Genomic DNA, 25,024 nt, shown 5'->3' on the forward strand with positions numbered 1-25,024 from the left:
AATTACCATAATCGCCGATGCTGCGATGGGGTGTCCGAACTCCATATGGCTACGAGCCAGGGGTAAGCCTTCCTAAGGGAAGTAGGAAGTGACTCAAGTTCACGAAAAAGTAAAAGGGTTGTCAGAGCTCTGAGCTCTGCGTGTGGTGAGGGTTTGTATAATTAGAAAGTACACATGATTTGCTTTATTACTGTCATGCATCAGCCTTTCACATTAGCTTGATTAGCTTGAATAAGTCAGCATGGTCTGCTCAGAACTAGGGACTCTTTTGTCTCTAATATGGCAGCATTTCTGACTAGTGCTCCATCCCATAAAGTTTTTATTTTCTAAAAATATCTTCATTCATAAAAGAAAATGCTAATGTTGGTGTTAACAATGGCAACACATCATGCTATTTATATAGATGAGATTGGCTGTGTACGCCAGCTTGAAGCATGAATTTTGATGCATGATTAATACCATGGCTGATATTATGAAAAGTTGCTAAATCAATGGGTAGGATCAGTAGAATTCTTTTTTTTGTTTTGTTTTCATCATTAATTATTCTTAATTAATGTATTATTATTAGTATAACTGTCAAATCAAGGCAAAAGGTAAAATACTGTAAAATTATTTGCTACAACTTCTATTGTAGAGAGAGAATCTTTTATGCTTAGAAAAAATTGTGTGCAAAAATCCCATCCAGTTTCATTTCTTTTTTTTTTTTTTTTTTTTTTTGTTTCTCTACCTACCCACTGCAGTCTAGGAATGGATGTGGAGATAGCATTACAGCTCTAGGGATACTTCATACTTCAGCATTTCTCCATCAAAATGATAGGATCCTTTTGGGATCACCCTAAGAAACATACAACAGTAATCTGATATTTTAAAAGTTTTACTGGATAGAAAGAAAATGGAACTGGGAGGAAAAATAACGGCATAATATAGCGTTGTGTCCCTTTCATGCTTCATCAGAAACAACACCGTCAAGGCTAGTTATACAGGGGCAAAGGACAAAGAAAACAAATGACTGGCATTTCTTGAAAAAGATTGCTTATTTCTGGCCAGGGTAGTACTATCCAGAGAGCTCCTCAGCTTTTCTGCTTCTTCCTTCTCCATATGCTTCATGTATTTTACCCTCAAGTTTTGCCAAATATTTTCTCAAGACAAAAAGACAAACCAATTTCAGGTTGTCTTCCAGGCAGCAGTGCAGTGAGAAAGAGAAGACATTTTAATCACGATGGATATGTGCTTTTTGGGTTTTATCGAGTACTGTCATTCACCAAGAAACACTTGGGCAGTTCCATGTTTGTGTAAACTCTTTGGAAAAGCAGGATTCAAACTTTGATTTGCTCCTTAAATCCAGAGAGAACAAAGCCATGAAGGAAGTGAACACCCACACATGCGCTGATACAGTAGCCCTCCCTGCTCCATGTATGCAGGGAGATTTTGTAGTTAAGGATATATTCCTAGCTTTTTGTGATCGTTGTAAACTGCGTTGGAGTAACAGATCTCACTGACTGGAACCCAAAGCTGATGCAGCTACGCATGACTGGTTTCTGTGTCTTCCTGTAACTGGACTAGCTCTGCAAGGGAAGAGGATCTGGTAGCTGGGAGAGGAAAATCTGTAGTTTTGAGGATGTAAGGAGAATTGAACATAAAAGTTTTAACACCTGCTGTCGAGGGGCCACAATATGTGCTGGTTTTATTTGTGTGTGCCTGGGGATTTAGCTTGTAAATAATTGAATTGAAAAAGTATTTTTATTTATATGTACAAAAATATTTTATCCCTTTTATATTATATTTTAAATTTTATATTGATACCTTTATATGTGCAGACTGTATGTGTGCGCTTTTTAAAATAGAAATTTCTTCTTTATTTTCACAGCAAACCCAAGGAACCAATGTTCAGTGCAGGTAGGAACTTCGAAATTTTTTAAGTAGATAACAACTGTGATAACATAATAGAATTTTTTTTTTTTCTTTTTTCTCCCCCCACCCCGTGGTTGCCTAGGAACTGGTATTGGGAATCTAAACATGATACTTACAGGCTACTGATGACGTATTTTTAAAAAAGTTGATCAGTTTGCTCTAGTTTTTATTGGCCCAATAGGTTTATTTTACAGTTAGGATTCTTTGTAAGAAGACGAAGAAGAAAAAGGTTGTGTCGTCTTACCCCAGATATGTCTTCTCTTTCAAAGCACTATTAAGGCTTTGTTAATTAAAGCATATGCCAAGTTCCAGCTATGATGCTGTCATGTTAATTTAGTCATAAAAGGGAGCCCTCAACTACTGTTACAGAATGTCACATCTGTCCCAATGCCTTGTAATAAAATTTGTCAAATTACAAATAAAAAAGGTGTTTTGTTACTACAGTTTTAGAAGTCTATCTTTAATTTGAAAATCACTTTACTTTTTTCCTACTTATGTATTATCCCTGCAAAAAGATTTTTGAAAGTGAAATAGTAGGTATAAGTGAAAGCAGAATCTGTCCTTGTCATTAGAGAGTTGCAAACTTTTGAACAATCTCAATAAAAATACAAAGTGGAATAGTATACGTAACAGTTATTTTTGTTCTGATAAACCAAGGACAACTAAAATAAAAGCATTCTTTTAATGAAATAAGGAAGTGAAAAAACCTGTTGATTTATCAAATGTATCATATTCTTTTTGTGTATAGTTCTGTGATAGTAATCAGACATTAAACTGAAAAAGTAGAAAATCTTTTGTTTACTGAGCTGATTGATCAGCATCCAATAAAGCTCTTAAGCCATACGTAGGGTTTGGTGTAATTGATTTTGCACTCAATAATATATAAAACTAAGTAAGCGCTTAAGTATTTTGTGGCAATGCAATCGCAGTTCATGCCCCTTTCATGAAAACTGTTGTTTTAGAAAAAGAAAACTTCTGATTTGCACAGAATATACTTTTCTCGTGTAACATTTCTCCTTCCCTTGCACTGCATAAGCAAAGGTGTTTGGAATAATTTTTCTTCTGACACTTTCCCCGTAGGTAAAGATCAGTAACTAAACAGATGTGACACTACTTTTACCCTTCTCACCTGGACAAAATTCCTACTGAAATTAATGATTTTTTTCTAAGTCAGTTATACTTGGTATTTTACTTACTTTAAGCAGAGAGTTGCATAATGGAGCTTAAGCTAGGATGTTAATGATAGAAGAACTAAACAGAGCCCCTAGCTGGAGGAAAAGGGTTTCCACTGTAATTACCCAATGTATGGCATGGAGTGTGGCTCAGTGTTTTGTCAAGCAGCAGGTTAGCCTCCAGCAGAATACGACTGGACAGCCGGTAGAGCAGGTATTTAGTGAGTTTATTGTATTCAAACACATCTTTATCTAGCCCTTCTGTCTCTGTCTCTGTAATCACAAGGGAAGCGCCGTGTGACGCACTGCAAAGGTAGGCTTCACTTCCAAAACCTCATAGCTCTCGAAGCAAAATGGTACTGATGGGATAAAAGCCCAGTGTATAAACAGCTATTTTCTAACTTGCGTGCATTTTGCAATGTTAAGACTTTCCTAGTTCTTTTGAATGAAACGAAAATATTACACTATCTATTATACAGTCTACTGAATTATAACCCTGAGGTGCACTTTAATAATAATAATGGGTTATAATTTAGATTCCTGTGGAATTTTTCAGAAGAATTTGAATTAGAAAAAATATGTTGAGAGAGCTATATGGCAACACGTGGATGTTCACTGTGTTTGAAATGGTGTTCTGCACTTTTGCTGAAATTCATACAGAATTTGCCCCTTTGTTGGCTGTTTTGCTGTTAGCCTAACATGATTATAGAAGCCTTGGTTTTTCCCTTGCTTTTTCTTACTGAGTAGACTGTAGATTTTTCTGAATGTCGGATAAACAGACCTAGGCCTCCAACTAATTTCTCAGTGCTTTTTGCTCGGTGTCATAAAGCAGAGTTACGTTTGGTAAACATACCATATTGTTTTCTGACGCTTTAGCTAAACTGTAGTGTAAATATGCACATTTTTGATGCATGTTTATGTCTGTGATATAATCACAGATTTGCCTTGCTTTTTAGAGGTAGCTAAATCCTAACAGTTTTTCCACTAATCAGCGTCTTTCAGCTTTGCAACGAATCTAAAATTTCACAAAGCAAAGAATGTTTGTTCTCAAGGCAAAGTCGTTTAGAGTCTCTACCTCTGTGTATTCTTTGTACAATTTTATGCCTGCAATCAGTAGTGGTCTCCTTTGCAGATCCTACTGGCATTCACGTGCCTTCTTATTTCAGTTCAGTAACTTAATTTTTACAGTTACTTTCAACAGCAATTTCAAATGTACAAAATTGCAGATGTAAAAGATACATTTGTCTAAAAGTTTCACCATTGGTCTGTCTTTGTAGTTTGATGATTGTCTGTCTTTACATCTGTATCTTCACGTTTAGAACTCTGCTGTCTTAAAAACTTAGCTATAAAAAAATACGAGGAAAGGGATGTAAATTGGTTATGTAGATAACATGTTTGGATTACTAACAAAAATCAGTACAGATGGAATTAATATTACCAAAAGTTAGAAATAGATACACAGTATGGATTTCTGTGCCTGACCTAGTCATCCTCAGTTCCACTTTATAGTTGAGAGAGAGAGGGGCATTCTGAAGGAATAATTTATATGCTTGTTATAATATATTTAGTATAATTTACTATACTTGCTTTTGGACATGTGCCTTAACATGTGATTAATTTGTCCAAAAGTACCTGTTTCTCCCCATTTACTCTAAAAAGGAGTTTTGAGTGACTAGGTCAAATACTTCCACTGTAGATGGCTAAATGCAAGTTTTATGAGGCCAGTAAGTTTCATTCATTGAACTGCTCTTCTCACCTGAAACTTTCATTCATTCCCAGCCTTTGATAAGCTCAGTCAGGGGTTGCCACTGCTGAAAATCTATTGACTTCCAGTGCACCAGTATCAGTAGTATTGGCATGTGCTTCAAGCTCATTAAATATATGCTGCATGTGCATACAAATAGTGCTGTAATGCTCTGCTATTTAATGCTCTACCCTCTATAGTTTATTTTCCAATACAGAGCTATTAGAGTAGATTTTTAAAAACAATTCCAGTATTCTAGCATTTTAATAGGCATCTTAAGCTCCAACCATCTGTCACCATTATTTCCCCATTATTATTGCTTCTTTTTAGCATTCTGTTTTCTGTTGGTTTTGTTATATGTATGAATTCTGTAAATGAAGGGATTTTAGAGCCCTAGCTGTAAATTTACTGTGACAGATCAGGTAGATCTCTTTCCCAAATGAATTAGTCTAAAGGCAAAATACACATATATTTAGGTAATACAGCATAGCTATGATGTTTATTTGTTCAACCGATAATTTTTATTCATTTAGTCAGGATTTGTAGCGTATGCGTATTTCCAATTAAAATAAAGCCTTAGTTTTCAAATTAAATAAATAATGGTATAGTTGTAATGATACTTAACAATTCATAGCATAATTTTAAAAGTCCTAAATTGTATAATTATTTTTCATTTACATGATTTTGTTACTTCTGCCCTTCCATTTCCTCTGTGCCCACGATTATTCTGTCTAGTAACTCTACAGATGTCACTGACTCCAAAACTGCTTGATTCGCATGAGAACAAGGCTGAACCCCTTGATCTGCCGATGGAGCAGCAAGAGCCAGCACGTTCTGAATCTGGACAAACTTCACCAGAAGTTCACAGGACACCCACTTTGGCCTTGCCAGTTCCCAAAAGTCCTAGTCAGACCTTCATGGCATTTGCCAGATCTCCTAGTTTTATAAGCCCCATGAAGTCCCCAAGTCAGTACTTCCAGATCTGTTATTAATTCCTGCTTCTCTCCCCCCAAAATATTTCTTACCAGTTCAACACATTACTTTTAGTATTTTCTTCTAGAAATGTTTACTTCTGTCAGCCAATTCAGTTTTTGTAGCTTCTCTCCTCTATGTCATTTTCCTTTCTTTTAATGTGTTGTCAATGTTGTCATTCCTTTTTCAATGTTTAGTAATTCTTAAAGCACATACCTTTTCTGCATGTACATCAGCATGATTCCTTTTACTAATTGTTTGTGTTCCTTATTTTGAATGTATCTCTAACACTGTATCAAGTGTAAAGCATATCTTTACACTGAGATGCAAAGAATGCGACTGAGTGTTGGAAAATACTTTAGATGCTGATGCTCCACTGTAAATATTGATTAAAAAATAAAATTAATTTTAAGTGGCATTTCTGCGTTAGTTGTAATCTTTGATGTTTCCCCTTCATTTTTAATATTTTAAAAAATGTAATATTGTAGCATTATTTTTCACAAAAAGAAGTTTTGATTTCAGTCCTTTCAGTTTTGTAGTTCTTCATGACATTGTTTAGTTCTAATTCTGCTGCTCAAAATATTTAGAGGAAAAAGGGGCTTTGTATGTTTTAAAAAAAATCTGCTTAGTGATTATGATTCAGGGAAAAAAAAAAAAAACCCTGCTTAATTTCCGAGTTTGAGATTGCATGTCATGCTGTAGTTGTAATGCACCAAACTGTTAAGTGGGAAGGGATGGAGGAGCACTAGAGTTCTCCACTGATGGTTTGGGTTTTTTTTGTTTTTTTTTTTTTTGTGTAACACTAAACATTTCTGACCTTTTGTAGAGGAAGGATACGTAAAAATGTTTCTTCGTGGACGTCCTGTTACCATGTACATGCCCAAAGACCAAGTGGAATCTTACAATTTGGAAGCAAAAGTAGAGCTACCAGCCAAGAGGCTTAAACTGGAATGGGTGTATCCTTTCTGTGCTAGAGGAATACTGGAAATCAATGATTTCTTAATGATTTGTTTTAAATAACTTTCAAGCTGAAGTATAGCAAAATTAAAATCTTTATTAATAGGGTTTGTTTCATTAGTGAAGCAACATTCCATTCAAATAGGTGTTAATTTCTTGAGGCTGCTGTTCTGCACCTTGTGAAGTATAGGGCGGCAGCTTAAGAAAGATTTTGCTTAAATGTTGCCTGAAGGTTAAGTCTGGAGCATGCTAATTCGCTGAAGATTAAACTAGGCATATTGTAAGAATGTAGTGAGGGGTGATTATTAATTATAGTATGCATAAAACAAGCTCAGGTTTTTTTGCTGATTCTCAGCAGTAATTTATTGTTTTAAACTGTGTTTTATAAAATGTGCACCATTGTCCTTTAGAGGATGCTATAATCAACTTCAGTACTTGAATAAGCTCTGAATTGAATAGCACTTTGCAACTGATAGGTGCTTAGCGATAAAAATTCATAAGATATCATACATAAAATAATGTTTTAATTTAGATTTTAAACTGTATTTAAGCATCGTAAATACCGAACAACCAGAATTTTCCACTGGCTTCTATGAGTGGACATAGTTACAGAATTCTAACTTGAAAGAAATCAGTGTTTCATTACATACTGAAATTTTTGCATTTCACTTTTAAACATGAGAAAATATATCCTTCATTGAAAAAAGAAATGACATTTCATTTTTGTAACATCTTAGTATATGTAGTAGATGATTCAAGATAAAAATATAAATACAACAAGATCTGAGTGTATTTGTAATATCCACTATCTTTAGAGAAATGAAGTCTCCATAAGGTTTTCTGTTTTAAGAAAAAGACTCTTTTTTTGGTCCCAAACAGTGTAAATAGGAAGTTGCTTTGTTTTCATAAAAAAAAGACAGGCTGCAAATAGTCTTTTTCGAAGTTGTATATATAGAACTGCATGTGGCTTCAGAATACGCACAGTTTCCAAAAGTCCCATTGTATTCAGCAGAGATTAATGACAGATTTAGTAACCATTCTTATTATTCCTATTGCAGCTGAGCCGGTGGGTTCTACCCCACTCTGCTGGAACTGCATAGATAATGCATACAGAAATAACTGCAGATGAATTAAAAAAATAAAAAATCCACAAAATTAATAAAATGGCTGAGATTAGAGTGATAAATACTGCTTGCAGCATTTTACCATGTAATTGTTGTACAGGCTCTCGCCATATATCACAACAGAATTGAAAGATATCTTTTTACACTTGTAAGATGCCCCTTGCTTAAGGATGATATGGGAGAAAGTGTTAGAATGCTTGCTGAAACAACAAAAAAACCCAACCACAAAACAAACCAGATTGTCGTTAGCAGTATGTAGATGGAAGCTGAAGTTAATATTTCAGACTATTATATGAAATTATAATTAGAGTAGGTCATGATTTCAGTCTCATTAGTTTCTCACTTAAGCTTACTTAAATGGCTGAATATTTGCCAGATGGAGTATTATTTTTAGTTTGAATATTCATATGTCCTTCCAGGTGTGTGTCTGTATACCCACCAGCATCCTATATATAAAGGTTGTCTATGAGTGCAAAAGGTATAAATTAATAAAATGATCTAACTGACCTTAAGTAGTTACTGAGGAGGATGCATATTTTTCAAGAAAAACTGTGCTAACTTTTTCAGATTTTTATTTCTTTGCAGTTAAGCCCAATATTGATATCCATACTTAAAAGTAACACCAATGACTAGGTATATAAAATACTTCTTTAAAAAAAAAAAGAGAGAGAGAGAGAGAAGATAATGCCCAAATTACGAACTATAATGATGAGAAGAAAAGCTGGGGGCAGGAGCGTAAAATAATTTACGGAGAAAGACAAAGACAGCAGAAAAACAACTGATATTGCAGGCATTCATTCCAGTTAAGCTGGAGAAGCTGAGCTGTTTGCTTGGAGGGTAACAGAACTGGAGTAGGAGAAAATACCTTTGTAGTGGACAAATCAGCCTGGCTGTGGGATTACAGCCAGAAATGCTTTACAATGTAAGAATGGGGATAGAGAGACAAGATACTGGAGTTGAGATGGACAAGTGGAAAGGGCAGAGCAGACTATGATGAGACACAGAAGGAAGAAAAATCTAATGATGTGTGTAGATTTCAGGGCATACCTGGACCCTAAAGGGGTTTTACAATCATGTTAGCAGGTATCTGGGTAAGCTGAAAAAGGTTCAGACCATATCGGATATATTCAGACATGAAGAAACAGAAATGCTGAGTGATGAAGTGTGAGGGAGGGCTGGAGCAAAGGTGGTAAAATCCGAGCGAGAAATCAGCACTGGGGACATCAGGGCGGGAGTGGTGGTCTGCATGGATCCATTTGAGACCAGCTCACTTGGCAAGCAGGAGGTTTGAAACAAAAACTGCAGGCCAAATGAAAAGAAAAGGTCAAGATACCGTTCCCTGAAGTGCCATCTTACCAAGTCCAAGTTGAAGCCACCGAATCCGAGTATGGGAAACAGTGAGGAGAAGGAGAGATCAACCCCAGGAGTTTACATGTGAGAAAAAAGGCTGATAGAAAGAAACTGAGTGTTTGACAACAGCGATCATGTGAAGGGTTGAATGCAGCATTGTTCCCCACAGGAAGAATCATAAATAAAGGAGATTTTCCCTAAAGAATGTAATCCTTCCCATTTAATAGCTATTTTTATGTACAGATGTTTGTTCCGTAAGAATGTCTCTATAATGTTGGTAATGGTGTCTGGCCTTATAGAAAAAAATAAAACATTGTCCTGCAAGCTAGAGTAGTAACTCTAACCTTTACAGACACATTCAAAATCGATAATAAATGCTTTGTAATTTGAAGATATCGGTTGTTTACATGTCTTCAAATTTGAATATCTCAAACTGGAAGGAACCGTGGCTGCAATATTCCAGTTTGAGAGTCCAAAAGCTGTATTTTTGAATGCACATTTTGATGGTTGGGTATGCAGCACTACTTCTATTGCATTTATTAGAAAAAAAATGAGCAAGCTGTTATTTAAATTCCTGGTTTAGAAGTAAGATAACTATCATACTTACTTCTTGGATAATGGTAACATGAGTATTTTAGTTTGACTGGGTTTGACCCTAGAAAATAGTGCACAAGTATCTTTTAAATATCATATAATTGGGGTTTACAGTACCTCTTCATGTATTTATTACAGCCAGTTTCTCCATATTGCCTGAATTAGTATGCACTTCTGTTTTGCCAAGATTCTGGTAATGCTGTTTCTCTCTGTTCCCATAAAAAAGGAAAGCCAAAATAGTTGTAGTCCCTAATGACTCTTCAGAAGAATAAAACTACATAATTTGGCTGAATTAACATTTGGTCTAAATGAGATTATTTCTGGGTTCATTCCAGTTATTTCGTTGGATTAATTTTAGATTAGTGTTGATATGACTAGCATCAGAATCTGGGCCACTGCCTTTTAAATACTACAAAAATAAATTGGAACGGATGATGTAACCCTTTTACGGTTTCATATCCATCTGGCTGGTAATGCCCAGAATAATGAAATCAATCAGCCTGCACACAGGATAATGCAATCAGTCCTAATGTAATGCAGGGAGACGTCCTGAATGACTTATTAGTGTTTCCATCAAGTCTAATTTTTTATTTTAATTAGTCAACCAGTGTAAATAGTAAATACACTTGGGACAAAATTAATATTGCCTTAGTCTGGCATTTAGCAAATTCCAGAGGATACTAAAGGGATAGTATGTCTACAAATTCCTGTATTCTTTACCATGTATTTTCTGTAGAATGCGTAGGTTTTCAGTACCTCAAAGTCTGTGAAATGCTTTAGCTCTCTCTACTGTAGTAAGGGAAGGCTGGAGTTCTGAAGGCTGTCAAGTGATAAAGTCGTGCTCAAGCCAAGAGATGCCAACTTCAGGAAACACAGGGACAGAAAATCCATTTTGTTTTTCTTTATTTTTAACATTCTTCATTGGTAGATAATGTTATTGCAGCTTGACCAACATGCTAGCTATGGATATAGGGGTCGGGACTGTCGCAGTAATCTGTATCTTCTTCCAACGGGCGAAACCGTATATTTCATCGCATCTGTAGTTGTGTTATTCAATGTTGAAGAGCAACTTCAGAGACATTACACTGGTCATAATGATGATGTGAAGTGGTAAGTCAGCTAATAACCCTTTTTTTTTTCTTCAGAAAACAGTACTTGGGAGGTAATGTTTTGTTCTTTTAATATAGTTTTGAGAATTCAAGTGATTTAACCTCTAAGTCTTGCATGGGTTGGGTCCTTATGCCTGACAGTGCCTTTGCACAAATAAAGGTCTGACTGTAGTTGTGGTAAGAAGGTCAGATGTCTGTTACAGCTCTGTCTAGTCAGCACACGAAGCAGCTGCTGTCAGGGCGTGATGGCACAGACCTGAGAATATCCAAATATGTCCCCAGCAGAGCCTGAGTTTGCTTGGGAAACCTGCTTTGAAGTCTGCTGCTGTATGTGCTGTGCTGCCTGGTTTGGGTGTGTCTATATGCAATTGCTGTACTGATGTGCTCCAAGTTACTGCTTGTTTCTCCGTCTAAGTTGGTAACAATTCCGCTTTGTATTTACTTGAGAAAATTTATTTTCCATAACTAATATACTTTTTACATTGAGAATACAGAAAAGTAGAAATCTACCTTAATCTATGGATCTACTCATTTTCATTACTTCATTTTTAGGATGATTTAACACTAATTTCTTCTTTAGACTCTTCTCCTTCCCCTTTTTAAGTAGGATTGAATTATTCATCTTCACCTGGGTCTGGGTCCCAGATACAGGTCCTTTAGGCTCAATCTAACCAACAAAATAGTTCTAATCTCGTCTGTGGCCTTCCTGGTAGTCTTCAGTGATGTCTACATCATGGCAGATATCCTGTAAACTAGTCCTGAGCAGCCTGGTTTGGCTGCTGCCATGCAGGCATGCCAGCGTGGGCTTCAAAGCGATTTAGCTGTGTTCAAGCTTAGCGGATACTAGGTATCAGGAAATAACAGTATCGTTAAATTGAAATCTAAATAAACATATGGTTTATCTTGACGGTATCTGTCTGCTTGCTGAGTGTAGCTGAAAAAGAGCAGCCGGATTATCTGATGGGCCCTAATGTGTGAAATGAGGTTGACGTCCCTTCTTTAGATTAAGCATTATGAAACACCTGTTGTCCCTGATAGCCAAAGCTGGTTGCATTGTCAGCATGTTTCATAAAATTGAATTATTTGTATAAGCTAGTTGTTTTACAAGGAGATTTTTAACTTGGACCTGTTCCATCTCATTTCTTTCTTTCAAATTTTCTGACTCTCTAGATATTTCAAAGCTTTCAGGTTTATTGGAAAGAGGATACCTTTCTGCATTATAAAGCTGAATGAATTATTGCCACAGTTTATTTTGCAGAGCACTTGGCCTCTAGAACTGTATGCAAAGCAGATGCAGTGAAAAAAGAATTGAGAGGATTTAGGGCAAAAAAAGACTGTACTTCAGGCTTTAATATAAATTTTAGGTTGTTTTTTCTCAGAGACACTAGTTAACATTGATCACAGTTTTTAAAATCTCAGTTTTAATTTTAGAATCAAAATTCCTAATTTCTGTATCCTGTTCTTACTCACTAAAGGACTTTTTTTACCTTTTGAGAGGTATTAGAGAGAAGTTGGTATCTCCCTATAAAAGTCACTGAATATCTGGTCAATACAGTCTGAAGAGCAATGTTTGAGTGGATACACCTCTTTGCTCTGGAGGATTGTCACTAGACAGCACTGACTGTACTAACCAGATCTCTGCAACCTCTGATTAGAGATAACTGAAGCTAGATAACTAGCTCTAATTGTAAACTCCTTATGCACTGCAATCATTTAAATCTAGGTGAGATGAATCCCAACATGAGTGAGACTGGGGCTTGTTTGATACATGCTTTTAAGTATTACAATTTAAGCAAATTACTGCCTTGTTCATAAGGAAAGAGGAGTTTTTTAAATGAAAGAGCATGAAAATTGTTTTGTCAGTTTTGTTTTTATATTTTTAAAATGTTTACATCTATGCTATGTGCCTTATATGACTAAAATAGGGCTATTTATTACAAGGTCATGTAAAAGTTTGATGAAATAGATAATAAATGGCTTTACGTTTGACCTCTCTTTCTTTTCTTTTTTAGCCTGGCTGTCCATCCTGATAGGATCACTATAGCAACAGGTCAAGTTGCAGGGACATCCAAGGATGGAAAAGTGGGTGACTCCTTTGCTGACATATAGTTGCTTATATTTCATAAGACTATGTTATTAAGAGGATACATGCTATATTCGTTTCATGTTGCAGTTAAATTGGTCTTACATTTTAGGACCGAATGCAAGCAAAACTTAATTTGAAAGTGCCTATTGCACACTATCAAAGTTACCCAGTTCCATTATCCAAATCGGTCAGTGGTTTCTGGTTCTATTACTTACACAGACTGAGGGTAAATTTGGAGCTGGTCTCCAAAAGAGACATGGAAGGATGAGGCTACAAAGGAGACCTGAGAGGGCAGATGGATGTGGGGAAAATGAGGAGAAGCAGCGGAGATTAAATTGTACACCATACAGTTTCATTTCTGACCACAGCTACCAAAACCAAAGTACAAATAAGAATGGCTTTGGGTTGTTTGCTGAAAAAAATAAATTCTCACTCTTAGAATCATAGAATCATTCAGGTTGGAAAAGATCTCTGAGATCATCGAGTCCAACCATTGCCATCATCTAGGCAAGAATATTTTTCTCTCTATTATTACCTGTATTATTGTAAAGCTTAGCTGCAGGCTAGGAATTTATTTGAACAGAGTAAGATGAACATTGCTGCAAAGAGCTAAGACAAATGAGAAAGAATGGGTACAAGCAGAGGCAGGAGAAGCCTGAGGAAAAAGTTACTCAGCAGAGTATGCAGCTGATGTCACAGCCAGACTATTGCAAAATTTTTGATAGATGTCAAAGAAGAATTTTAGGCTACAAATGGATTATCAATATGCTAACTACTTTAAGTAAATGAGGAAAACAAAATCCCAGTTATGCAATATAAGGTTTATGTAAAGATAACTTAGTTGAGTAACATAAACTTTTCATTTTTATTGTGTGTTGAAAAACCTCTGGTATTTATTTTTTTAACTTCATAAATACAGCACCTTACCATTGTATTTGTGAAATAAAATCAAAAGGTTTGATGTCTATGCTTGAGGGGAATGTGGTATATAAGTAAGCTTATATAAAAGCCATTTACGTGACTGAGATACTGCGGTGGCCTTGATTTATTTATTTTTAAGGGCAATTTCACTACTTATTAGCAAGAAAGACTGGGAAAAAAAGGAAGTAAAACATGGCCTTTGTTGTTTTCCTGCAAAAGTTGAAGATACTCTGTTAAACTCCTAACTACTTTTAAAATAAAACTTGATCAGCAAGTACTTCCTGGGGTTGCCCTCTAGTGGATTTGAGAAGCGTTTCTGTCTCCACGAGGTTCAGCCTGCGTGGGGCTCTCTGTGTGCTGCAGAAGTCGGAGAGAGGGGAGGGAGGGGGAACCACCTGGTTTTCATAGGGAATTCATCTTGGGCCATTATGTGTGCCTTGAATTTTACGTACAAAGAGAAAGTTAGTTCTGATTACAGTTGTATGATTCTTTTCTACGGCCATTTTTATGACACTGAAATTAATTACATTTTAGAAATTCTTAATCTTTTTTTTGCACCTGCTGTTTGATGTTGACCAGAATTATCTCAGTTGCTACAGTTTAAACTGATGATCTTGGATCTACCAGTAGGTCCCGTGTTGCAAGGTCATCACCAGTTTTCACTTACTGAAGGATCTCTCAGTGCTCGTTATCTTCAGTGAACTAAAAAGATCAGTGATGTGCTGTCCACTCTGGATGGTCAGTCCCAGATACTGGTTCTAGGCGCAGTAATCAGCAATCATTTGTAGCATATCTGTGCTTACGTGGGTGACTCTAGAGAAGTTCTGATAATTTTCATACCTTAAATTGCGTTAAAGTGTTTTTTGGATGCATTCTCATTTTTTTAAATCCTGATGGATTTTTGCCACCGTTGTTTGTGTGTCTATTTTATAGCAATTGCCACCACACGTGCGTGTCTGGGATTCTGTAACTCTGAATACACTACATGTCATCGGAATGGGGTTTTTTGACCGAGCTGTCACTTGCATTGCTTTTTCTAAATCTGTAAGTAAAGTAAATAAATAGTCGTATTAAGAATGTTTGCTGAACAAGTCTTTGAAGTCTTTCAAACTTAGCTTCCTTGACCAAAACAAACTTCCAAGCTGCCTTTTCTCTCAGCTTCCCCTTTAGAGGAGGAAAGCTTGCAACCCACTTGTTTCCAACAGTGTATGTTAGCAATATCTCAGCAGTCTCAGAGATCTACCTTATGCGTACCATCAAATGCAATTAATTTCTTCAAGGACAAGTAGTTGCAGAAATACTTGTGTTCTTGAAATTTCAGTATCCTTCTTCTCTTTAATCATCCCATTGCGTTTCTCCCTACATAAGAAAGTTATTCTCTCCGCATCTAACTCTCTACACTGTGCCTAAGAGTGACTGATGAAAGACCTTTTCAATGGCCTATACCACTGATTTTTGGATTTAAAAAATGGGAGCTCCCATAGGAGAAGCAAAATCTTTTGCTTGAAAGTAGCAAAGACATATGCATAAAGGATTGTAAAGAATTAAAATCCTGTTGTTAGCCTCTTGGCACCATCCTTTGAACTCTAGTCTCTCAGGGAGGTAAAAAAAGATGACACAGGCAGCATTCAAGTCCCATATAAAAACATGAATCTGTAACTTGACACGCACAAGTCTAGAAACCCTCCGTGTAGAACAGAATCCGTAAGCATTTTTAGAAAGGAGAGGACTACCTGGTGTATTCCACAGGTGAAATGTACTTCAGTGAAAGTTTCCACAAACACTTGAAATCTGTTGATGACAGTATTTTATAGAAAGTAGAAAAGAGAGGAGGGAATTGGGAGAGCTGGTTAAGAATACAAAGGTGAAAGCTAACATTTCAGTCAGCTTTGAAGGATAAATAAAATGGAATAGCAAGCAAATACCCTGTAAATATCTCCTTGGAGGAAGAAATAGGTACTTAATAACCAAGGATTGCTATTGGCAGATGCCAGGAGAAAGCAAGTGTTTAATATGTTTGCTTTATGCTGTGATTTCACAGTCATAGCTTGGCCTGTTTTGAGCATCACTTCCCATCCCGTAGCAGTACTGCTTATCTCATTTTAGCCATCCTTCTCTTCAGGCTACGCAGTCCTGTCTCTGTCCCACCTCTGGAGTTGCCTTGGCACAGTTATTTCTGTAGCTGTGTCTGAGATGTGTATTAGGGGCCTGATTCATCAGGAAAACAACCGAGCAACCTCATATATAAACAAAATGAAGCAGAGCTTGCTTGGGTCTTCTTTCCCCCACCAGATTTGATCTGTTCCCCAAACAGGTTCACTGTGATAGCCCAAACTTTTGCAGTGGCTCAGCTCAAAAGGCAGCAACCAGGCGTCTGTGCTATGGGTGGCAGAGGAAGGACTGTTTGTGTCATCGTGGCTGCCAAAGGATTGCTTGTGTAACCACAGGCTCAGTCTGTTCCGGCAAGCTCATCTGCAGTCAAAGCTAACATAGTTGATGCCAGGAGCAACAGGATACAAAAATCGTATTTGAATGGGTTGGAAAGCAATTAGACATTACGTGATGGTTTATTCCACTGTAGACACACAGCTAGGAATGAACACCAAAGATTGGAATAAATGGTCCAAAACCTACCTTCCAGATAGCTACTGTTTGGAAAAAGATCTGATGATTGTACAGCAGTGACCATCAGTAGTGAGACAGATGTCGGTCAGCTCCCCTCAGCTCAGGCAGAGTCTCAGCTGGAGTTCCTCATCCAGCCTTTGGATTCACACATCAGAAAAATGGATACCAACTGGAGAAGGTCTGGGAAATATGATGCATGAAGAAAGACTAAAGGAATTAGGGTCATTAAGATTAGAAAGACTGATACAAGACATAACTATAGAAAGGATACCTGTCAGGAATAAGTTGTTTTCTAATTTCTTACTATGTTCCCTGATTTTCATCTGTTGTTCCTATATGAAGAATAAAATTGTTCCCTGTGTCCATAGCAGATCTGAGAAGAAGTAACTGGTTTAAATTGCAGTGAAAGAAACAGTATAATTATCAGGAAAAGGTTTCTTAATAGTATGGATAATGATGTGTAGTTTGCCTTGGGAATTTCCATCACTGAATATTTAAACAGAGATACCTACCTCATTCGTGACAAAGTCTGTTTGTCTACAGTTTGCAAGAGTTCCTCTTCTAGATCCCTTTTTAGCCCTATTTTTCAATGATCCTATGAATTGCTATATTTCATGGAGATCTATGGGATAACAAAAAATAACAGTTAAAGTGTAAATATTTCACTTTCATCTACACAGAAGTATTTAATTATTTTGAATGTGTATTTATGTGTTTCTAATGTTGGTTGGGGGATGCATTAATATTTTCCGTGTTTTCCCTCAGAATGGAGGAAGTAGCCTGTGCTCCGTGGATGACTCAAACGACCATGTGCTTTCTGTGTGGGACTGGCAGAAAGAAGAAAAGCTGGCAGATGTCAAGGTGTTGCAATAAGATATTTTGTACTACTTGCTTGTATGTAGATTTGGATTTCTTGTCATAAAGTGTCTTTTTCTATGTTGAACTTCTTGTGCTTTTTTAACACTTTCCCTTTATAAAAGGCAAAGAACACAAAGAAAGGGAATATTCTCTCTTACTGTTGAGATTATCCCAATAGTTGTGGTTTTGGTTTTTTTTTTCAATTTTGCTGTTGTAGTCATTCTAGAATTGATTAGAAAAGTCTAGGCAGCAATGATAGGAGCATATGCAGAAAAGAAACGTCTTAAACTAATCTTTTGTGTAGAATTTCTCATTATCTGAAATAGTTTTGAAGGATAACTTTTGACACTAACTTACAAAAACATAAAATCTTTTGGCTTCAAAGTATTCTACCGAAGTATTCCAGTCTATACTAATAAATTAATAGCTCAGAAGTTTTCTTAAATCAGAAGTTGATCAGTTAATCTAACTAGAGAACCATTTCATATTGTTTTGTTTTCTTTGAATTTTAAATTTTGATACAATGTTTTTCTTTTTCCTTCCAAGTGCTCTAATGAGGCTGTATTTGCTGCAGATTTTCACCCTACTGATACAAATATAATAGTTACTTGTGGAAAATCACACCTTTATTTTTGGACACTAGAAGGGAATTCCCTTATTAAAAAGCAAGGATTATTTGAGGTAAAATAAAATTTTTCCGTAATTTTATGTTTATAATAATGGTACTGTCATACAGAAGTAAGGGTTAATAAGGGTTGAGTAAATCAAAACAATTGATCATTATTAAACTTGAAATTTTACAGAAATTCAGGTAGCATTCATGGTATGACAGTGAGAGCTTTTTCCATGGGTTGTCACCACGATGAAGTTTTGAGATGCAATTACCATTCTGTTCCTTGCATTCCTTTTCCTATATTGTTTATACTGTGTCCCTCCCATCAAAATAAAATTACCTTAAAGCTCTCTATGCTTACCTCAGGCTAAACAAATAGAGTGTATGTTATATGATGGGGTTTTTCTATTTTGTCAGAGGAAAGACTTAGAAAACACCATAAATTACGTGAATATGAATATTCTTCCCCTTTCCCGTGTTCTGCTCAGATACATACACATACGTAATTCAAATACAGCTTGAACTGGCCACTGTTTGGTAAATATCATTTTCATTTCAAGGTCGTGATTTAGTTTTGTTCTTAAATATAGACTAAGCTCTACAGCAGTTGTACGCACAAATGAGGGACGTTTGCAGTGACTGCAGATAACTCCACCAGGGCCTAGCTAACTGCTTGTGCAGTCGTGGCTCACAAGTATAGTCAAAACAACTATTTTGCAATGTCAGTTTATATACTTTGTGTGAAATAAGGAGAAGATGCTGAGATAATGCATTTAAATTTTGTGGGTTTTTTTTTTTCATTCATTTTTAACTTCTAAGCTACTTGGGCAGATTTCTGCCTCTGTTATTCTCTGTGGTTGTTGCAGATGGAAAAGTGTGGTGGCCCTAGCTGAGAACATTCTTAGTTTGAGGGAGAAAGTGGCCATACACGCTGGTAGTCAACAAACATTGTAAATAATGTTCTTGGAAGCTACTAGCTAGTGAATTTTTTTGTCCCCTTATCACTGTTTTGTTGCTGTCAGTATTTTAAATGCAGGGTCTCAAAGCAATGTTTCCATTACTGAACCTTAGGATTCTTAATTCTTACACTACAGCGAAACTCTCCAGTAATACTTTTCCCCTAGGACTTTGGAGTTAAAAATTGCAGTAATAAAGCTTGTTTGCATCTTCAGCCGTTTCTAAATACTTAAAGCCTTTGTGATTATGTGTGAGTTGGGGAATTTGGTTTATCTCAGAGCATTCCTGGTCTGGTGTTAAAAGCTGGCAGGCCTTCTCACTCACTCTATCCACAACGTGTAATTAAAGGGGGCAGGACTGGGCCACCAACCTCAGCTGATGGGTCTTTTGCCCTTGCACAGATTAACTGTTTAGACTGTAGGAATGTGTTTAACTCCTGTGTAGGTATTTACTTAATAAGAGCTGTATAAGACTAAACTAAATTACTCAGATGTGTACAATTAAAATGAATGGGTTATGTGTTGCTGTGAGTATATATATTTTTGTAACTGTGCAGAAACAAGAGAAGCCAAAGTTTGTCCTGTGTGTGACCTTTTCTGAAAATGGTGATACTATTACAGGAGACTCAAGTGGAAACATTTTGGTTTGGGGCAAAGGTAAGACAAGCTTGAAGTTAATAGTGGAATTTTAATATAAAATACTCTAAATTTTTACGTGAGTGTAGCCTCATTTTAAGAAGACTAAATTTTGTTTATCTTAAGTTCTTTGTCAAGACCAATCCAGCAGATTGTCTGGATTCTCCTCTACGAGCACCTAAAGAACATATACTTGACTGCTAGAGCACAAAATTCTATAGAATGTGTTCCCTATGGTCAAATGTTGAGTCGAGCTATGCCACCACGTATGGCTTTTACTGATGTAAGGAATGGCAGGAAAAGTTCTTATCCTTAATCATTGTGATAGTAAGAAACACTGTTAATAGAATGGATGATCTCCAGTCTCCTATACTGTCACTCTGCAGTGTTTGCAAAAATTATGCCTATTGACATACACTTTTAAAAGGACAACAAATAGCTTTATTTGTTTTCCTAGAAAGTCAAGCTAAAATACATGCAGATCTAATCGAATTCCTCAGCTTTATTTCAAAAGAAGAGGTGGATAGGACAAACTTCTTAAAAAGCATTTTCTAGAAAGAAGAGACTTTTTTGCTTTAATGCAGCAGAAGGCAATGCCTGCTGGAGGGCGAACAGCAGCAACATCCTAAACGTTTACTTAGTGCATGAGATGCCATGCATAGAAATAAGGAGAATCCCCTAAAGGAGGCCTTATTAGTAAAGGAAGAAGGGATATGGATGACAGCTGCTTCTTATTTACTCAGTGCCTTCTCCCAAGATACTTGAAGGATATAAGACCCGGGAAGCAACATGGTCAATCAGTTACACAGTTGAGCCTTACCGAGTTGTTTTTGTAGACTTTTTTTCGTCCAAGGACCACCAGCCAATTATCTCCTTGTGCTTTTGACCAGTACACAACTGTTGAGTAAAGGGGTGGATATGGTGTTTGTAACCCAGCTCCTCTTTTATTTCCCTTTTCTTTTTCCTATGATAGTTTAAAGCAAGACAGTTCAACGCTTTTCCTTCCAAACGGAGTTTAGAAATTGCATAGTCCCACCTCCTCCCTGTTCTTGGTTAGTTTGGACTACCAACAGAGAAGGGCGATAGTGGCAGCTGCTGACACGGCAGGGTCAGCGCAGTGCTTAGGGGCTGCTTTGCCTTCGTGCAGGTAGACCAATTTCTGCCTTGACTGCAAGCAGCCTCTTCTGCCCTTTCTCCCAGGAATGAAAGTGAATTCTTTGTGGGCTGCAAGATCTCCTCACGTCTGCTGGTTCTTCTGGGACGGACAAAAATGTTGTTCTTGTTTTTCTATCTCAGTACAGTGTACTTTCTGTGTCTTTACTACTTTTGACTCAGAGCTCTGTGTTCAAGCAAGGGCTGCTTCCACCAGTTTGGAGTACCCTTAGCAAAATCTGTCTTAATAGACATCACTTGTAACTGACACATTATATCCATAGATGTGGGTAGAGGCAAATGGGATGTATAAAGGAAAAAGCAGTTGTTTCTTCCTAACTTGCATTAGCCCCTCGCTTGTGCTAAAGATAGTTAGCCAAGCTTTGATGCAAGGTGCACATTTCAATAATAGAATCACTAGTAATTGTTTCTTTATATTTCATAATAGTAATGGTTCATCAAATTAGAGATATTTAATCTAATGTAGTTGGCTTGAAGGTATTTTGAGACTAAAAAGGTACTTGAAGAAGCCAAGTTCATCAATGAAGAGGTACAGACTCTTTTGGGGAGTAATTCAGCACTTTCTGCCAGATGAGCAAAGACCATTAGCTTACTCAGATTTTGGTGCAAGTTAGGTGTCTGGAGGCTGTGGAGTATCCTTGGAGGATAACAAGTGACTGGGTTATGGGGTTTTTGTTGATAAGGTGCGCAGTCAAACCTAGCTACTGCAGGTCAAATGTGATGTCAAACAGTTTAGCTTAAACCCCCGGGTAAGGTTTTAAATGAACCCATTTTACTTTGTGTTTGAACTAGACTAAGTGAATATGTATACTTTTCTTTTTTTAGATGGGGGAATATGTTCTTAAGATGTACTAATTCATTCTTTTTCTGGTGCAACGCTCCATTCCCATCATTGTTTAGATATAAACCTTGACAGGTGGTAGTAGAGAAACGGAGGAAAAAACAACTGGGGAAAAAGGAGCTAGTAAGCTTTCCGTCGTAATACCTTTTCTTCATCTATCCAGGTACCAATAGAATAAGCCACGCGGTTCAAGGGGCGCATGAAGGTGGAATATTTGCGCTGTGTATGCTGCGAGATGGCACACTAGTATCAGGAGGTGGAAAAGACCGAAAGCTGATATCTTGGAATGGAAATTACCAAAAACTTCACAAAACTGAGGTGATATCACCTATCTTGAAATTACTCTGCTACTCAAAATGAAATCTTAGCTGTCTTCTGGACAGAGCTTTTTAAATAATTTTTTTTTCTTATGGATGTATATTCTGTGGGAAAGCAAATCAATAGTAAAATGCAGTATCATTTGAGTCATCAGGTTATTCCTGTGATAGCCTATTCATTAACATAATATTTCCTTTGTAAGATCTGCGGTAATTGGAGAACAAATCTGGTATTAATACTTTTTCATATTATTTCTTCCTTTCTTTGCAATTAATAATGTGAGGTCATTTTTCACTTCACAGTATGACAATATTAAAATGTTTTTGTACTTTCCTCTTTTCCAAAATGATGTGTGGATTTTTGGGGGGTTTCGGTACTTAAATTTTTTTTTTAGGAATTTCATGGTTAGTGCTGTTTTTTATTTAAAAAAGAAATTCTGAAAATGAATTCAGTTGCTATGTAGGAACTTAAAAGATTAAAGCAGAATTTGTTTGAACAGAACTACATCCCTGTTTATATATTGAATGTAAGAGAACAATCACCACGAAACTCTGAGGAAGGGTTTCAACTCTACTGTATATTATTAAACGTTTCAAATACATATGCAATTGGAATGGCGTGTCTGTTTTGGTAATTCAGTTTTTAACACAGCACAAGGTACGTGCTCATTGTGTGGCGTCCTTCTTTTTCTCTTATTTGTTCCTACGGTGGTATTCCTTGTGACTTGAAATTTTACATCTTCCCTTGAACTTTGTATTGGACTTTTTCAGTGACTCTTTCAGAACCCAGGCTGCAATTAAAGAAACATACGTTGCAAGAAAGTACTGGTGATGCAAACTCTGACTCTGATATCAGAGCTGCAATTAAATGACGATCGAGTTAACACAGCATGAAGGAACCTTTTCTATTTGTTGAAATACTTGGTTTACCTGTGCAAATGGAGTGTTCTGTAGATAAGGATGTCTTTTGTTGTAGTGTTATAAAGACAGTTACTGAGCTGATGCAAGTTGTTACAAACTTTCGAGAATCAGGCATATATATTCATCCGTTTCGTTTCTTCTCTGTGCAACATTTATTAAAATGCATTTGGTAGGCCATATGTCTTTAAAAACAGCAATGCTTGACTAATTGTCTGACTTATCTCTCTGTTTATGTGTTATGACCATAGATTCCAGAGCAGTTTGGTCCAATAAGAACAGTAGCAGAGGGAAAAGGGGATGTTGTATTAATAGGAACCACTAGAAACTTCGTCCTACAGGGCACGCTATCAGGAGATTTTTTCCCAATTACCCAGGTAAGCTGTTGCCTTACAAGAACATTTTGAACTGTGTAATAGCAGTAAAGATATTGCTTGAAGTTAAGTTTCATAAATATGCATTCATTTGATTTATTATTACAGTACTTTTGGCAATAAATAACGTTATAAATACGCATCTCTCTAAGCCAATGTACTTTTGTAATGCTTTAATATACAGTTTGGTCATTTAAATCCTGTTTAAACATGTTTAGTTTTGATGGTACTGTTCTTCTTGTCAAGAAATATTTCTGCTTCTGTAGGGTCACACTGATGAGCTTTGGGGACTTGCAGTCCATTCCTCTAAACCTCAGTTCTTCACTTGTGGACATGACAAACACATTACCCTCTGGGATGCTACCACTCATCGTCCTATCTGGAACAAGATTATAGAGGTATAAATTTATTAAACACAACTCTACTCTTACAGAACTTCTCAAGTGATTTGGGTTTTTCATAAGATTATTGATTAAAAATATCTTAAAGTATTTACTTGAGGAAAAAAAAAGAGAGTCATAAAATTTGTCTTTCTGAAAATAGATGTAAAATTCTTAAAAACAAGAATTGTAAATCCTAGGTTATATGGATCTATATGCTGTATCATATAGAAGTGTACAATGCTGTTGACATTTATATTTTTTTATTAGGAAGAGAACCACAAATATATAGCTAGGAAATCTTCATAATTTAGAAGTAGTTCTGGTCAGGATTACTACTACTACTATCTTGAGCATGACAGTCAGAATTCAGAAGGAAAAGATTTTTTTGGTGACGTTTTTCGCCTTCTTCATTTATTTTCTATGATTTATTAGTATTTTTATACATCCTGTTCACAAATAAACAAATGTTTTGGAATTTCACTTCCTATCTCTGGTATGAAACTTGGTGTTTAGGTACTGAAGGAATACTCAGTGGCGGCTCAATTTTATACTGTACTTAGGCACTCAGCTGTGCATCTGCAGACTCCTAATGGCTTTGTGGTAACATGTGATCTTGATTACTACATGCATCACTAGGAACTGATTTTTTAGCATACATTTTTTGACACCTGATCACTTTTCTAGATATTTACCCATAAAAAGACATTGGCTTATCTCCTAGAGACAGCAGTGATGCTTTTATCTCTCTATTTTGAGATGCCACTATCACATTTTTTTCAAACAGTTTTCTCTCTACATTTTTTTTTTAATAGGTGTGAGAGTATGCTTTTTTGGAGATACATGTACTGATCACAATAAAGAAGTTCTCAGTCTTTCTTATCTGCCCTCTGTACAGTGGAAAAGTTCAAAAATTACTTCAGGAAAAAGAAAACAGCACCTGGTATAGATATATATCCAATACACAGGTTTGCAGATCAAATTGTAGCCAGTAACTTATAGATGACCCTCATGTTGCTGACAAAAGTGCTTTCTGTGTGATATAGTAAACGATCCTTTATTAATTTACATGAAGTTTTGAAAATCTTAATTATGCAACTTTTTTTTCATAAAAAGGTTGTTCATTTTCAGGCCTACATACCACTTTAAGTTAAAGCTAGTATCGATAACACTTATTGAATACAATGCATCTGCAGTAGTTGTATGCTGTGGCATCAGGCTGAAGCAGTCTTAACAGAATAGCATTTGCTGAACTGTCTCGTAGTATCCCTCTCCAGTTGTATGCACTTGTTAAATTGTGCTTGCTTGGTGAATGTGGAAATTGGAATTTATTCTGTCTAACCAAGGTCATATGTTCTAAGATCCGTATTTTTGTTGACATAGGAAGCTTCTG

At 36.4% G+C, this 25,024-nt stretch overlaps 1 protein-coding gene and 1 long non-coding RNA gene across 11 annotated transcripts in view; one reads left to right on the plus strand and one right to left on the minus strand.

Annotated features, from left to right (window-relative positions):
• The window catches only part of EML1 (EMAP like 1), a 131,545-nt gene that overhangs the window by 93,010 nt on the left and 13,511 nt on the right, over positions 1–25,024 (plus strand). For 3 of the 9 annotated variants that reach the window (XM_087747678.1, XM_087747676.1, XM_087747679.1), the window contains 13 exons: positions 1,868–1,896; positions 3,370–3,396; positions 5,563–5,793; positions 6,626–6,755; positions 10,785–10,934; positions 12,946–13,015; positions 14,874–14,984; positions 17,331–17,426; positions 17,970–18,104; positions 19,550–19,649; positions 21,806–21,960; positions 23,129–23,254; positions 23,518–23,649. In XM_087747678.1, coding sequence (XP_087603804.1) covers positions 1,868–1,896; positions 3,370–3,396; positions 5,563–5,793; positions 6,626–6,755; positions 10,785–10,934; positions 12,946–13,015; positions 14,874–14,984; positions 17,331–17,426; positions 17,970–18,104; positions 19,550–19,649; positions 21,806–21,960; positions 23,129–23,254; positions 23,518–23,649 — 1,492 coding nt within the window. The remainder of the gene's footprint in view (positions 1–1,867; positions 1,897–3,369; positions 3,397–5,562; positions 5,794–6,625; positions 6,756–10,784; positions 10,935–12,945; positions 13,016–14,873; positions 14,985–17,330; positions 17,427–17,969; positions 18,105–19,549; positions 19,650–21,805; positions 21,961–23,128; positions 23,255–23,517; positions 23,650–25,024) is intronic. The other 6 variants (XM_087747681.1, XM_087747683.1, XM_087747677.1 and 3 more) reach the window with 3 other exon arrangements.
• The window catches only part of LOC148056850 (uncharacterized), a 31,554-nt gene that overhangs the window by 3,778 nt on the left and 2,752 nt on the right, over positions 1–25,024 (minus strand). The window contains exons 2-4 of one of the 2 annotated variants that reach the window (XR_015702315.1): positions 17,078–17,187; positions 16,575–16,745; positions 14,850–14,982 (exon numbers count right to left, since the gene is read on the minus strand). This is a non-coding gene — a long non-coding RNA (uncharacterized LOC148056850). Of the gene's footprint in view, positions 1–14,849; positions 14,983–16,574; positions 16,746–17,077; positions 17,188–25,024 lie in introns of those variants that run through there. The other variant, XR_015702313.1, reaches the window with a different exon arrangement.

This window comes from Nipponia nippon, unplaced genomic scaffold (assembly GCF_047370975.1).
Source record: "Nipponia nippon isolate SJK-2023a ecotype South Korea unplaced genomic scaffold, ASM4737097v1 scaffold_11, whole genome shotgun sequence".
NCBI classification, from domain to species: Eukaryota; Metazoa; Chordata; class Aves; order Pelecaniformes; family Threskiornithidae; genus Nipponia; species Nipponia nippon.